At 37.0% G+C, this 15,640-nt stretch overlaps 1 protein-coding gene across 4 annotated transcripts in view; it reads right to left on the reverse strand.

Annotated features, from left to right (window-relative positions):
- ECPAS (Ecm29 proteasome adaptor and scaffold) overlaps positions 1–15,640 on the reverse strand; it is a 103,972-nt gene that overhangs the window by 42,680 nt on the left and 45,652 nt on the right. For all 4 annotated transcript variants that reach the window (XM_081236615.1, XM_081236613.1, XM_081236612.1 and 1 more), the window contains 10 exons: positions 13,607–13,688; positions 10,726–10,845; positions 8,691–8,776; positions 8,383–8,461; positions 6,246–6,295; positions 5,158–5,224; positions 4,942–5,064; positions 2,364–2,467; positions 1,841–1,964; positions 133–213 (listed from right to left, as the gene is read on the reverse strand). In XM_081236615.1, coding sequence (XP_081092741.1) covers positions 133–213; positions 1,841–1,964; positions 2,364–2,467; positions 4,942–5,064; positions 5,158–5,224; positions 6,246–6,295; positions 8,383–8,461; positions 8,691–8,776; positions 10,726–10,845; positions 13,607–13,688 — 916 coding nt within the window. The remainder of the gene's footprint in view (positions 1–132; positions 214–1,840; positions 1,965–2,363; positions 2,468–4,941; positions 5,065–5,157; positions 5,225–6,245; positions 6,296–8,382; positions 8,462–8,690; positions 8,777–10,725; positions 10,846–13,606; positions 13,689–15,640) is intronic.

Below are 15,640 nucleotides of genomic sequence, written 5' to 3' on the forward strand. Positions count from 1 at the left end.
CCTGGTATAAAACAATGACGTCACTATATGGGTTTACCTAGAACACAAAAAATTCACGGTCATCTCTTTGACTATGACATTACCGTTAAGAACCTTTAGCGAAAGCAAAATAGAAATATATGTCAGTCCTACCTCTCCAAAGGCTGCTGGGTTAAATGGAAGGACAGTGGTCCCAGTCATGTACTTGGCTGGCGTTTTCATTCGATGGGAAGCCTAATAAAAATAAACCCCAAAAATCAATTACTGGAAAACAAAGCACGTGTACCCTTTCTCAACTCAAAAATAACTGTATTTCTAGCTACATTATTGCCTGCTACTGTTTTTTTCTAGTCAAAACATTTTTCCATTAACCATGCTTGATTGTGCATGGACCTCAAACCCTAAGTTACAGATGTGTTACCTTCTAACTGGCTTGTTTAAAAAAAATAAACCTGGGCTTCCCTGGTGGTGCAGTGGTTGAGAGTCCGCCTGCCGATGCAGGGGACACAGGTTCGTGTCCCGGTCCGGAAAGATCCCACATGCCGCTGAGCCTGCACGTCTGGAGCCTGTGCTCCACAACGGGAGAGGCCACAGGAGTGAGAGGCCCGCGTACCGCAAAAAAAAAAAAAAAAAAAAAAAAAGAATAAACCTATAAATCAACTATACTTTAAAAAGAAAGGAAAAAAGAAAACAGCTGCAAAGATGACACAGTAGCAAGTAAAAAATATAAAATAAAATAAAAAGAATAAACCTACTCCAGGCATCTACTGACAGTCACCCCAGGGCGCTGCATGCCAGTTATTTTCATTAATAATAGAGGCAGAAGGAAAATATTAGCACAAAAGCATCTCTGCCCACAAATATGACATTGTTATGGAGGAGAGAATCATGGCTGCTACATACTGACCCCCAGCACCCTTAAGATGTCTATCTAAGCAAAAAGCTAAGACCACCAGTAGAGGTGAAAGGCTATAAGGTATCCCCCCAGCACACTAAGAGAAACATCAATGTAAAAAGTAGGATAGTGTCAGGGTGGGGGGTCATGACTGTCAATACTCTGATCTACCAGCAAAAACAGGAGACTTGCAAAAGCAGATGCAATGCTCTCTTATGATCATGGTGGAAAAAGTCTGAACTGCTCCCTGAAGCATTCTTAAACTTATGCTGCCCTAAGTAGTGCCCTTAAAAATAAAGAAGATATATTTTAAGCATGTCATGCCAAGGGGAAAAATTTTAACCACAGCCAATAAAAATAATGGTACAAATGAACTTATTTACAAAACAGAAATAGAGTCACAGTTGTAAAAAACAAACTTATGGTTACCAGGAGGGAAAAGGGGGGAAGGGATAAACTGGGAGATTGGGATTGACATATACCCACTACTATATATAATATAGATAAATAATAAGGACCTACTGTATAGCACAGGGAACTCTACTCAATACTCTGTAATGACCTATATGGGAAAGGAATCTAAAAAAGAGTGGATGTATGTTTATGTATAACTGATTCACTCTGCTGTAGCAGAAACTAACACAACAGTGTAAATCAACTATACTCCAATAAAAACTTTAAAAATAATAATAATAAAAAATAAAATAAACACAGCCAAAATGTTGAAAAACATAAAAGGAATTGTAAGTAATTTAGATTTGGGCAAAACAGATTAATTACATTTGAGATTTATATTTTTCTCCTCACTTCGTACCTTCCTCTTATTGTATTAACATTGTTAGAAACTTTACTAACTATTCAACATTTAGTGATTAGCATTTTAAAATGTGTCACCTAAAAAAATGTAAGTTTATTTTCATCATTCACTATATGACTTAAACTATTATCTGAAGTTAAATACCATACCTTTTCCTGGATATAATATACCATTTCTGGAAAAGATGGCATCTGCTTAGAAGCACTTTCTTTTCTGTTTCTACCAGGAAGACACCTTAAAACTCGTTGTGCCTCTCCATGAACTTCCTCCCGTCTTTCAGAAAGATAAATAAGAAACATAAATAAATTTCACCAACTGGAGAATGATCATATGAAGACTAAGAACAGCAATTTTATTTGTCATCTGTCTTAAATATATTTTTGGCTATCTATGCAAAGAGGCATAAAATACATGATAAGCAATCGCTTCTTTTTGGAAATTTCATTAGATGTGGAGAGTCATGTGGCTTTCATCTTTGAATTTTACCCACAGGAAAAAACAAGACAGGGTATGACTACAGGTCTATGTATTGTATCAAGGGAGCCATACTTTTAACTCTAATAAATTGCTCCTAAATTCCACAGACGAACACTGCAAACAACATAAATTTTATTCAATTTTCAACTAAATTTTAAATGAACCCAAATTCAAATTAACACCTTTGAAACTTACGGATCTCCTGCAGCTAATAAGAGCAAATATCTGGACGGTATATGATCTGAGGGAAACACCGTGCTGGCAAATTTCACAGCCACTTGTCGAACTTGAACTTCAGGCTATTTGACACATAAACGTACAAACACACACACACACACACAAATTAAAAAAAAAAAAAAGAATTCAATTACCAACAACTCATTCCAGTCAAGTCATTTTAATTGTAAACAATCAAAATTTAAGTTGATATTTCAATAAATATATCTAAATAAATAAAACATCATTTAGTCAAGATCTTTAATCATGTTGTTTAAAAGTCTTTGGACAATGACATTATTTAAAGAATACTATTATGATCTAAGAGGATGCTCCAAGTAGAGCAGGAAACCCCACCAAGACCATAACCATAATCTCTCTGTAGATGTACATCCTCAGCCCAACCATCAGACCAAGGTCACTGTGGCAGTTTCTAGCCACCACCTCTGCTTCTCCAACTCTTAAACTCTCAGTCACATGAGTGAAATTCAGATATTTTGCAGGGAACACAAACAGAGCTTACTTGGAATCCCTACAAATTTAAAGCAAAATACCACCAACGCTTTCAGATTAGCTCTTAAATTAAAACTGACTCCAAAGCAAAGCTTCAACTACATAAATATATCCAATTAACTTAAATAGATTAAGACTGTAATCTATGAATAGGAAGTTCAACCAGAAAAGCAATTGTAGAGTCTACTGATGCTTAAGCTTTATTCTCAGGTATCTTCCCCCTGGGTCATTCCTCCAGTCACAACATAAGTGAGATGAGAGATGCTTAGAAACATGTACTACCTCATTTATTCAGGTGTTCTTGCTCTTTAGCATTTTTGGAGCTACTGTAAAGGGCAATGATATTAAGGACCAGTCTATATGATTTAGCCCAGGGTCTGGCTGCCTTACATGTAGTCTGAGAAAAGAAAATAAATTACCTTTGGCTTTGTAATACTGTTACATGATTTGATCTGCATAAGTATGACCAGCACCCATGTGCATTATACAAGCATTCCATTTCCTTGTACGGTTACCTACAAAAAGTTTTAAGTATTTGACTCTAATGAGCTTCCAAATAAGCCTATACTTCTTTGTCCATGTTATATGATCATGAGCCAGGTACACTGAACACCAAGAGCATTTGACAATGGGTCGCTATATATAATAAGCCTTCTGAGTGTACATAATTATCCTGTCATATTTCAACAGAAACCAGATACCTTCCTGAACCTTTAATAATTCCTCAGTATAAATGTGTTAATAAACATGGCTGAAGACCTAACAAAGACCCAATGCAGCCAAATTTCAGTTAAGATGCAATTCATATTAATCTCACCAATATTTGACATCATTCCCTCTTTAATCTCCCTCTCTACTCCTAGAAATGGAGGACAAAGAACTGACTAAAGCAAATACATAATGTATTATTTTATATTGCATATTATATATCATGTATACATATGTGTATATAACCACAGATATTAAAAATTCTCCTGCAGGGCTTCCCTGGTGGCGCCGTGGTTGAGAGTCCACCTGCCGATGCAGGGGACACGGGTTCGTGCCCCGGTCTGGGAAGATCCCACATGCCGCAGAGCGGCTGGGCCCGTGAGCCACGGCCACTGAGCCTGCGCGTCCAGAGCCTGTGCTCCGCAACGGGAGAGGCCACAGCGGTGAGAGGCCCGCGTACCGAAAAAAAAAAATAATAAAATTTCTCCTGCAAACTCCCATGGCAGACAAATGAAGAGGACTAGAGGGAAGAAGAGTATGTATGATGGTACTGGCTTACTTCCTACAGACTCATTTTGATCCATAAATTGTGCCTTTCTTTCCTTCTGCTTTTCTCCCCCAATGTTACCTACAGAACTCTACCTCAGTGAACTGTAGTGCTCAGCTACCACTTAAAACAAACACTTGCAACTGGTAGAGCATGATATTAAGAACAGTTTTCCAACAAGGAAGGCTTTAAACATAAGGCCTCTGTGAATATCACTACTCCTTCTTCCCTAAAATCAGATTGCAATAACGAAGAATTAAAAACAGATCATAAATCACAGTCCCAAGTGAAAGCAAATATTCCTCTTCATTATAGAGAGTTAAGGCAAAAAGCAATTCAAATTTTGATCTTAAAAATGTAGGACTTCCCTGGTGGTGCAGTGGTTAAGAATCCGCCTGCCAATGCAGGGGACACGGGTTCGAGCCCTGGTTGGGGAAGATCCCACATGCCACGGAGCAACTAAGCCCGTGTGCCACAACTACTGAGCCTGCACTCTAGAGCCCGTAAGCCACAACTACTGAGCCCATGAGCCACAACAGCTGAAGCCCATGCGCCTAGAGCCCGTGCTCCACAACAAGAGAAGTCACCGCAATGAGAAGCCCACACACTGCAATGAAGAGTAGCCCCCGCTCGCTATAACTAGAGAAAGCTTGCACGCAGCAATGAAGACCCAATGCAGCCATAAATAAATAAATTAAAAAAAAAAAAACTGAGAGCTTAAAAAATGTTTAAAAAAAAATGTAAAATGCATATACCACCAGCCATTGTAGTTCACATAGTTGGACCTACCTTTATTAAGTACGAAGCCACAAGTGCCTCCATGAGAGTCCGCTGTGCTCCTTCCAAAGTACTATAAGCTCCAACCATCATGGATAGTGCTTCTTGAATAGCGAGTCGCGTCTCGGGCTCTTCCTATGAAGATGATAAAAACAGTGTTTCCCTCCCTGTTGGGTTTCCAAGTGAGCATCCAAACAGAAAGCATACACTTGTCAGGTCTTTCCCTACCTTACATAGGGCTTCAAAAAGCTGCTGCACAAGAGCTATATCCTTAGTGAATAAATGGGGCATTCGACTGTAAGAGAATATGAGGTCATCATTACTATCAAAAATTTCCATAAGATGGAAAAGAAAAAGAAACTAAACACGAACTTTCCTAAACTTGCACTTTCACTTCTGAACCATGTGAGCATCACTGGATTACCTCCCCCAAAGAACCAAACACTTTTTAAAGTAAATATTTAATTCTTCAACTGTCTAATAATGTAATTCTAGATTAATATACCTATTATCCAGATATTCTCACTAGAATATTCCATGCATTCAGTTAACATTTCTGATTTTAAAATAAAGAAAGTAGATGAGACTAAATGCTATTTAAACTAATGACTCTGGTGACAAGGAGCTTTGTCACTTCATGCCAACACACAAGGGACAAGGTTTGTTGACAACGCTATGCTGTATCAGCTGATCTGAAGTGGCTGTCTTCTGAGTCCCCCAACTCCTTCCCTACACAGTGCAGAAGAGCAAGACCCAGTCTACACAGGCCAACACAGAGCCTGTGCCAGGGTGTAAGCAGCACCTCCTACCACTGAGGATGCTGCTCCTCTATCTCCCTGCTCTGAAATACAGTGAAGGAAGAGGAAACAAGGAGGAACTGGGTGCAGGAAACCATACTAAGCAGAAGAAAAAAAATCCAACTTTGGAAACAGGGCCACTCAGAATCATAATATAATGCTATCAGAAAAGAGAATCACTAGAAAAACTCTTGATTATAGAGATTATAAACACTGGTAGTAAGTAGCAACAAGAACACTTAAGGTCAATCAAATGTCTCTAGGGTACAAGAAAACTAACACATTATGACACAATCCAGTTCAAAATCTCATTTCAAGACTGCCATTTAATGTGGTAACACATCTTCAGATGTAAGTTAAAATGTCTCACATTCATTATCCTTCTACAAGGAGGACATTTCTAAACAACCTATGACCCTTTCAGAATCATAACAAATTTATTCTCCATCCATTATTAAATGCCACAATTGTTCTTAGTTTACCAACAGGATATCTCTCACTGAAAAAGAGTTTACTCACCTGGAGAGTTTTCCAACAGCTGAATATGCCATTGACAGTAGCTTAGGGTCCTTGAAATTAAAGAAAAAAAAAGAAAAGAACAAAAAGCAGACAGAACAAAAAACACAGTAAACAGCAAAACCTTTTTGCTGCAATTAAATGTATTATTTTACTCCTTGTTAAACCTAGGTCTCACCCTGCCTAACTATGTGATATCAGCATCTGAACAAAACAAATAAAAATGTCCAAACCCAGAATGCATCACACTACTAAAAGGAAAAACAAAACTTTACCTCCCCAACTTACTCCAAAAGGAAAATGCAGTGGTCATATATGAAAAGGTTCTCTTAGCTGGTAGCTAAGTGCAGGATAGTTTCAATACTATATAACCTGCAAATACCAAAATTCACCACCAACGTACTAGGAAAACAGCTTAACTTATTAGAAAATTCACCTGCCCAACAGGCTAGGATCCACTCTCTCTCACCCAAAATTGTAGTAAGCTGGGGAGCAACTGTCTAAAAATCTGCACCATAGGAAACAGCTTCTTCTCATATCTTCCACCATAAAAAATTAAAGGGATCATAGTATTCGGGTGAGTTAACGAGGTTCCCACTCAAGATACAGATAGAATTTTACGTGGTTTTATGAAAACCAATAGTCTGGCATTACTTAGAACATAGTAACACTTCCATGAGCTGAAGTTTATAAATTTAACACAGGATTCACACACCTACATGGCCACTCTTACAGACTCATCTGTTGGGAAGACAGGCAGTGTCATCTGGAGGTAAAAGGATTACAGCCCTGTAGTTTATCTGGCCTCTCTAACCTATCTTCAAATATACAGTTCCTCCCCTAGAAGCCCCAAAGCATTTTTATTTCTACCAACCATCCAAAGAATCTGACTACGCCATAAAAATAATCTGAAAGTTTCCCAAGGCCTTAAGAACCATGCAAGCTCTATTCAATCAACAGAAGAAGACAGGAGAGTCAGGCCTAACACTGCCCCAAAGCACAGCTGCACAACAAATGAATAGCTCTTCATTAATAATATCTACTAATATGCCTTTACTGTGCTGAATAATTTACATGAATTATCTCATTTAATCTTCACAATAATCCAATGAAGTGATACTATTATCCTCATTTTTCTGATAAAGAACAGAGGTCCAAAGAATTTAAGTAACTCACCAAGGAACAAAACTAGAATTCAAACTCAATTCTAAATCCAAATGGCAAAATACTGGTCACTGTACTACTGCAAACATGCATTCATGTTTAGCTAAGACTTAGGAAGAAATACTAACTAGAGTTCTTGAAACCTTACCTTTTTTAGCAAATTCCCCTGAAATACTAGAAATGGTAGGAGTGATAAAGCAAGGAAAAACAGGATTTGAAAATCTACAATCCAAGGAATCCTCATTCCACTTAGCTTAAGGAATCAAAAATTTACTGAATGCATGTTCTGACAGAGTTTGTTTGTTTGTTTTATCATCTTTATTGGAGCATAATTGCTTTACAATGGTGTGTTAGTTTCTACTGTATAACAAAGTGAATCAGCTATATGTCCACATATATCCCCGTATCTCCTCCCTCTTGCGTCTCCCTCCCACCCTCCATTTTCCACCCCTCTAGGGGATAAAAAGCACCGAGCTTGTGCTATGTGGCTGCTTGTGCTATGTGGCTGCTTCCCACTAGCTATCTATTTTACATTTGGTAGTGTATTTGGTAGTCTGACAGAGTTTTGAATCAATAAAATCTCAGCCCCTAAGAATTAACACTGTTTCTCAAAACAAGCAAATCCAAATAGACCTATATGGAAATAAATCATAAAGTAAAATTTACTTCTTTTCATTCCATTTTTGCACAGTGCCTAAAAGTAACATAAAATGTACTAGCTTTTTAAAATGTTATTTAAAGAAATGATAAGACAACCTCAAGATCCGTATCAGTTTTTAGTACTTATTTCAAAAAAAAAAAGGGCAAAAGATGGTGGTAATTTCTGAAATTTGCACCACTTCAATTAAAAATGTTAAGAAATGATGGAACAACAGCAAACTTTAACTATATCAACATACAGACCAGCAAAGTTTATAACAGAAAATACTTTAAAATATAAAATGTTAACAAAAATTTAAAAAAACAAGTCACTTACTTCTTTATATTCATTGATTAGCTTGGTGAGGCCATTCAAAAGCATTGGACCTAATGGCTTAATCTTGATTTCTGGACAGCTTTTTGAAAAAATAACACATACAAAGCAAGATATAAGAATCTCATAATTACAAATCTTTTCAGATTATTAGTTAAAATAGAGACATAACTGAAGTAAATTTAAATAATCTATTAAAATATGAAATATTTTAAGATAAACAAACAAGATTTCTTTCTAGGTAAGATATACTTGCATCACTTCATCACTCCAACAGCTTGAAAACTTTATAAATAGTTCAAAAAACTTACGTTACACAAATGTGATGCACAAATTGCAGGGATAATGTTCTTAATTTTGAATTTGTATTTGTACCAAAGAGTCCATCATACACCACCTATGAAAAAAGAACAACGTCAAGAATACCAATTAACAAGAACAGCAATTTACTATCTTCAAATACTATTAAGGATTCAATCAAGAGTAGGTCTTTTGCACTACACCTTGTTCTTCAAAATTAATGCAGTTCTCTTTCATACAAATATTTTAGCTGACGGCCTTAGGAAGCCAATCAGTAGCTTCAATTAACAGTCTGTGGAGTAACAACAAACACAAGGGTAGATGTTACAAGTCTGCAAAATTTGTGGGGCTACCACTAGAAAGCAACACAGAGTTCACGCTGCAGTGGGCTGCCACTCTCACGCAGGGGCCATGAGCAGAGAAGATTATTTTGGGGGTATTAGGTTTCTTAATTACACGTAGACTCATTTTGAAAACATAAATAACTACAAATAAAGTGTACACCTACAGGATGTCTATGAATATTCTGCCACAAACTTCTAGCTGCTTATTATATAATGTAGTGTTACTACAACCAAATTTTCTGAACCAAAATTATCAAAACATTGTCAGGGAAACAGTGCCTGGAAAGTGAAATGGAAGAAGCTCTGTGATTATTTTATGTTTATGGAAACACAGAACAGAGTACTTGAAATCAGTCAAATATTAGAGAGCCAGATACTAGGAATAAAAGTTGTATCACCTAAAAGGAGGAAGCAGCCACTTAAACAAATAAGCCTTAAGAGGGAGAGATGTGAAGGCAGAAGCCAATGTCTACCACACACATACAGTGAGCAAGAGGACAGTGTTCTTACTTTGGGACTGAAAGAGATGAGAGGCAGGAAATGGAAACACTTCAGATAGGAAGGGGCACACCAGAGCAAATCCTGAAACTGGAGTAGATGTTTACCAGGCTACAGTGGGGAGGGCCACTATGCCAGGAGTGGAGACACAGAGCCATGAAAACAGCATACTTAAACAGCAACAATCTCTGTTGGAGCATAAGGTACAGGGCAAGGGTATGGTGAGATACGAGACCAGAAGGGAAATAACTGCTGCCTTTCCACCATTTACTGAGAACTTGCTAACTGAATGAGTACTAGCCACCCTGCTCTAAAGCTTCTACCTGCTAACCCACTCAGTCTTTACAACATTGCTATGAGGTAGCTGTATCATTACATCCATTTTACAGATTTTTTTTTTATGTTTAAAGAAAAACAGGAAAAACCCTGAGTTTTATTTAAGATCAAAAGTAAGTAACTAATGACAAAATTATGCTCAAATGAATCTGTCTCCAGAGCTGAGCTGGTCATGACTTGGACCAAAAGGCAAACAAGAGCTTTTCCGGAGGGGCTCACATCCCACACCAACAGAGGACAAGAGTTTCCAACTGCAAAAATAACTCTGGTGGCAACACAAAAAACAGACTGGCTGTGGGGAAGACTAGAGGCAGGGCAACAAGGAAGGCGACTGTGGCAAGCAGAACAATAAGTGACAATCCTCATTAACATCAGCATTCGGCAGACGGGGGTGAAGACACTGCGGCAGCAGCATCCAGAGGCTGTGGCCACTGCCTTCCCGAGGGAGTCCTGTCAAGGATGACTCGTTTTTCCACCTACGTGACCAAGTTTCTGGTGCTACCGTTTTTGGAAAAAAGCCACTCAGAAAAGCACTAGTTTGAAAGGAATTATCACCATACTTTTAGGGTGAATGGTAACCATATACAGCATATATTCTATAATAAAAATGTATAATATATATATTATATATACTATATATTTATATATAATAAAATATATATTACTATATTAATGAAATATATTTTTATTATAGCTATAATTAAAAAGTATTTTCTGCAGCTAAACTTGAGAGAGAAAAAAGAAATCTCATTAGCCTTGTTATACATATCAACCTACCTCCTGAATATCCATTAACACAGTTCTTTGTCTAGTTAAACAAACATGAAAGTTATAAACAGGCCATTTTTCTCTGGAAAGAATGAGTTACCTGAATGTTAGCCGGGAACGTTTCAGCAGCTTGTCTAGAACGAAGGAGGTGGGGGACAATCTTTAACTTAACCCTTGTACTGACTGGGTCCCTTTTCAGCTCTGGCTTCAGAACTGCTCCCTGTTGAAAACATGTGTGATTATAACTCAGCACTTCAAAATTATTGTGAATTGAAAAAAATCATGAGAGATCATCTAAATCAATGGTCGCTCAAACTTTTGTTTCAGGATCCCTTTATACTCTTAAAAATTACTGAAGCTTCCGAAGAGCTTTTGTTTATACTGAATACCTATCAATATTTAATATACTAGAAATTAAAACTGAAAATATTTTAAGTACTTATTCACTTAAAAATATTAAACCCATTATATACTTTCATAAATAACGTATTTTTAAGAAAAATAAAAAACTATATTTTCCAAAACAAAAAACTGCACTGAGACAGTGGCGTTGTTTTATATTTTCTGTAAATCTCTTCACTGTCCACCTTAATAAAAGAAAGCTGGATTCTTATATCTTTGTCAGCATTTAATTTGTTGTAATGTGTTGTTTTAAGTATGTTAAAAAAAACAGCTTCACAAAGATATGTGACTGGAAAAGTGGGAATGATTTCAGCCTTTTCAGATAATTACAGATATTTGATGCCATCCCCAAACTTGATATGCAATAGGTTCTTAAAGGTTAACTGCCATGTAGATTTGAAACCATATCAAGGGAACATCTGCATACTGTTCTACTAAATTCCACCAGTCTATCTGCATACTGAATGGCTCCCTTACCCTGTATGCTTCTGTAACATCACTGGTCATTTGGAAAATACTGGCTCACCGAGTTAAGCAAATATTTCATTATAAAACATCCACGCACACACACAAAAATCACATTAATATCATGACCAATCTCATCAGAAAAGTCTGTAAGCACTGACAAGCTGTCAAGCTCATCGTGATGAACACAAATTTCCCAAAATTCTAGCTTTTGCTTAAAAGCTCAACTTTCATCTTTGCCAATAAAGCATGTTAACTGCTTTCTTGAAGCCTCATTTTTTCCATTTTAAAAGAGAAAATACATGCCAAATACCCATCTCAATAACTAGAGTTTGCCTCTCTACTCTTTTTTTAAAATAAATTTATTTTTATTCATTTATTTTTGGCTGTGTTGGGTCTTCATTGCTGCACATGGGCTTTCTCTAGTTGCGGCGAGCAGGGGGCTACTCTTCGTTGCGGTGCGCGGGCTTCTCATTGTGCTGGCTTCTCTTGTTGCGGAGCATGGGCTCTAGGCATGCAGGCTTCAGTAGTTATGGCTAACGGGCTCTAGAGCACAGGCTCAGTAGTTGTGGCGCACGGGCTTAGTTGCTCCGCAGCATGCAGGATCTTCCTGGACCAGGGCTTGAACCCATGTCCCCTACATTGGCAGGCGGATTCTTAACCCCTGCGCCACCAGCGAAGCCCAGTTCTTAGTTTTTTAAGGAACCTCCATATTGTTTTCCATAGTGGCTGTATCAGTTTACATTCCCACCAACAGTGCAGGAGGGTTCCCTTTTCTCCACACGGTCTCCAGCATTTATTGTTTGTAGATTTTTTGATGATGGTCATTCTGACCGGTGTGAGGTGATACCTCATTATGGTTTTGATGTGCATTTCTCTAATGATTAGTGATGTTGAGCATCCTTTCATGTGTTTGTTGGCAACCTGTATATCTTCTTTGGAGAAATGTCTATTTAGGTCTTCCACCCATTTGTGGATTGGGTTGTTTGTTTTTTTGATATTGAGCTGCATGAGCTGCTTGTAAATTTTGGAGATTAATCCTTGGTCAGTTGCTTCATTTGCAAACATTTTCTCCCATTCTGAGGGTTGTCTTTTGGTCTTGTTTATGGTTTCCATTGCTGTGCAAAAGCTTTTAAGTTTCATTAGGTCCCATTTGTTTATTTTTGTTTTTATCTCCATTTCTCTAGGAGGTGGGTCAAAAATGATCTTGCTGTGATTTATGTCATAGTGTTCTGCCTATGTTTTCCTCTAAGAGCTTTATAGTGTCTGGCCTTACATTTAGCTCTTTGATCCATTTTGAGTTTATTTTTGTGTATGGTGTTAGGAAGTGTTCTAATTTCATTCTTTTACATGTAGCTGTCCAATTTTCCCTGGAGCTAATATGATTTTTTAAATAACTATTAATGGTTTAGAAAGCAAACAAATAATCTTGTATGTCCAGGTTTCAACTAGGAACATTTTAAACACAGTTAACTAAACAGATAACTTATGTTATTAAGCAAACATCTTATTTCCAGAATTCAGAAGAACCCACCTATTGTTCTAGATTCTAGACCACGGGTCAACAAACTACAGCCCATCGGCCAAATCTGGCCTACCATCTATCTTCATAAGGTCTGTGAGTTAAGAGTAGTTTTTACATTTTCAAATGATTTTTTTGAAAATCAAAATAATATTTTGTAAAGGTATATTTCATGAAAATAATATGAAATTCAAATTTCAGTAACAATAAAAGCCTTACTGGCACACGGCCACGCTCATTCAGTTCTGTTCTGCCTATGGCTGCTTTCATGCTACAGCAGAGTTCAGCAGCTGCAGCCTCAGAACAATATATTCAATAAAGCCTAAAATATCTACAGGAAAAGTTCATTGAGGCATAATCTGGACAATCATTATTTAAGCACCTGAACTGAAAACACCAGATGAGGTAAACAAAGTTACCAGGAGATTTTAATCCACCTAGACTAGTACGGCTTAAAACTAGTATCAATATTTCCCATAGCATAGGTTCAGCTTAAATCAAAATAACCTGGAGAAAATGTTCACATACATAGAGCCATGTCAATGAAATGCTTTTTACGATGATGTGATGAGAGTAAAGAAAAAGAACCTACCTCTTTTGTCTTCAGTGGTATATCTCCAAGGTATACCTTGTACATCTTATTAATGATGGCAGGATTATTCCAGTCAATCAAGCTACAGAAGGTTTCAACAAAGCTTGTTAAAATTATTATTTTTTTCTCCCACTCCAATAATTTCAAAAAATCATAGCCTTAATATGTGTTACCAAAGAAAAATATTATAAATACACAAGTGAAATGGGCAACTGACACTGCAGAAGAGAAGGAAAGGGATTAACTTCTATCAAAGTTAGTTTTCAAACAGAAAAAAAAGTCACTTATCCCACCATGATTCAACGTAAGATAGATCAGTGTATCCAGTGGCCCAATTTGGTACTACTCAAGAAATCTGGACTGTCTTCCACTCTCAGGGCCAGTGCCACGGAGCACTCCAACACAGCAGAGCCATACTACACTTGTTCAAAGAGCCCTGAGGCATGATTCTTCTGTTCAGCCACTTGGAAATTCAAAAGTGATACAGAAAGTGACAAAAAAACATTTTACCCATTAAAGCCACAACCCTAGGAAGCCTGCAACCCACAGCATTTCTCAAATACCATGGCACTGTGATCCCCAGTATCCCCTCCTTATCTCCCAGCATCCACTTGCAATTTTAGCACCTAATTCTACAGACCAATCCTGCTGCCCTTAGTCACTAAGACTTATTCCTAATTGGGGACCACAATAAGGTGACTTACTATTGATGGTCACCCACCCTCTGCAGCAGCCCCTGCCAGTCATTTTACAAACCCAGCAATAACACAATCCTGCATTTCACTTGATTAGTGAGATTTAACCATACTCTATTCTCTCTTTTGACAATGATTCTGCTTTCAAACTATGCTGTATTTGTGCAAACATAATTTATCATGCTGCTTTGACTGTTTTTCTAATCCATCTCTTCCTTCATAGCTAATCAATCCACCTCTTGTTTGTATATCCACAATTCCACTAGCCTCAAAGACATTCTATAATTCTACTTATTATTTACCTATATCTTTCCTCAGCTGATTGCTACTAACTAATCCTCAAGCTCCATCTTTGTTTCCTTCCTATAAATACTTCAGGTTTAGAGATTTTTGACAAAACACACACACACTTTAGTAAAACAAACTAAAAACTTAATAGTGATTAACTAATAAGGATAAGGATAATTTTCACTGTTTCTTCTACTTCTCCGCTTGCCACCTTTCTAGTTTTAGTTTTCTGATTACATGCTTGTGAAAATTCAGAAATGAATAACACAGAAAATAAAATTCCTTATAATCTGCACCATAACCCTCTCTATTCCTTTTCAGTAACCACTAACTTAGGTGTATCTTTTTCTAGACTTCTTTCCTATGCATGTAAAATAGTTGGATGGGCATGGCAGGTAGATAAAGAAACAGACGTATCACTTGAAGAGATACTTTTATTTAACAAAATGGGTATCTACATATTGTTCTCAACTCACTTTTTACCTCTTAACAATGTTATGCTATTTTTTGGAAAATACAATTGTTTTAATAGACAAAACCAAAACTAATTAGAATACTTCAGCACCACATTTATAGTTCCAACAATCCAATCTATTGTATGGTGTAAAGAATGGAGTCAGTTCAAACACAATGAGAAGTTTTAAAGGAAGATTTTTTGGAAAACAGAATGGAGGTTCCTCAAAAAACTAAAAAGAGAGTTGCCAGTGAGATCCAGCAATCCCACTGCTGGGCATATATTCCAACAAAACAATAATACAAAAAGATATATGCACCCCTATGTTCACAACAGCACTATTCACAATAGCCAAGATATGGAAACAACCTAAATGTCCATCAACAGATGAATGGATAAAGAAGATGTGGTACATATATACAATGGAATATTACTCAGCTATAAAAAAGAATGAAATAATGCCATTTGCAACCACGTGGATGGACCTAGAGATATCCCATTTTGTTAACTACATTTAGCATTAAAATAAATTCAAAAAAGAACTATTCCATAATTTGATTTTTTTAACAAAGTATCTTCAATTTTTCATGTGTTCTC

This window comes from Mesoplodon bidens, assembly GCF_964165515.1.
Source record: "Mesoplodon bidens genome assembly, chromosome: 6".
Classification (NCBI taxonomy): Eukaryota; Metazoa; Chordata; class Mammalia; order Artiodactyla; family Ziphiidae; genus Mesoplodon; species Mesoplodon bidens.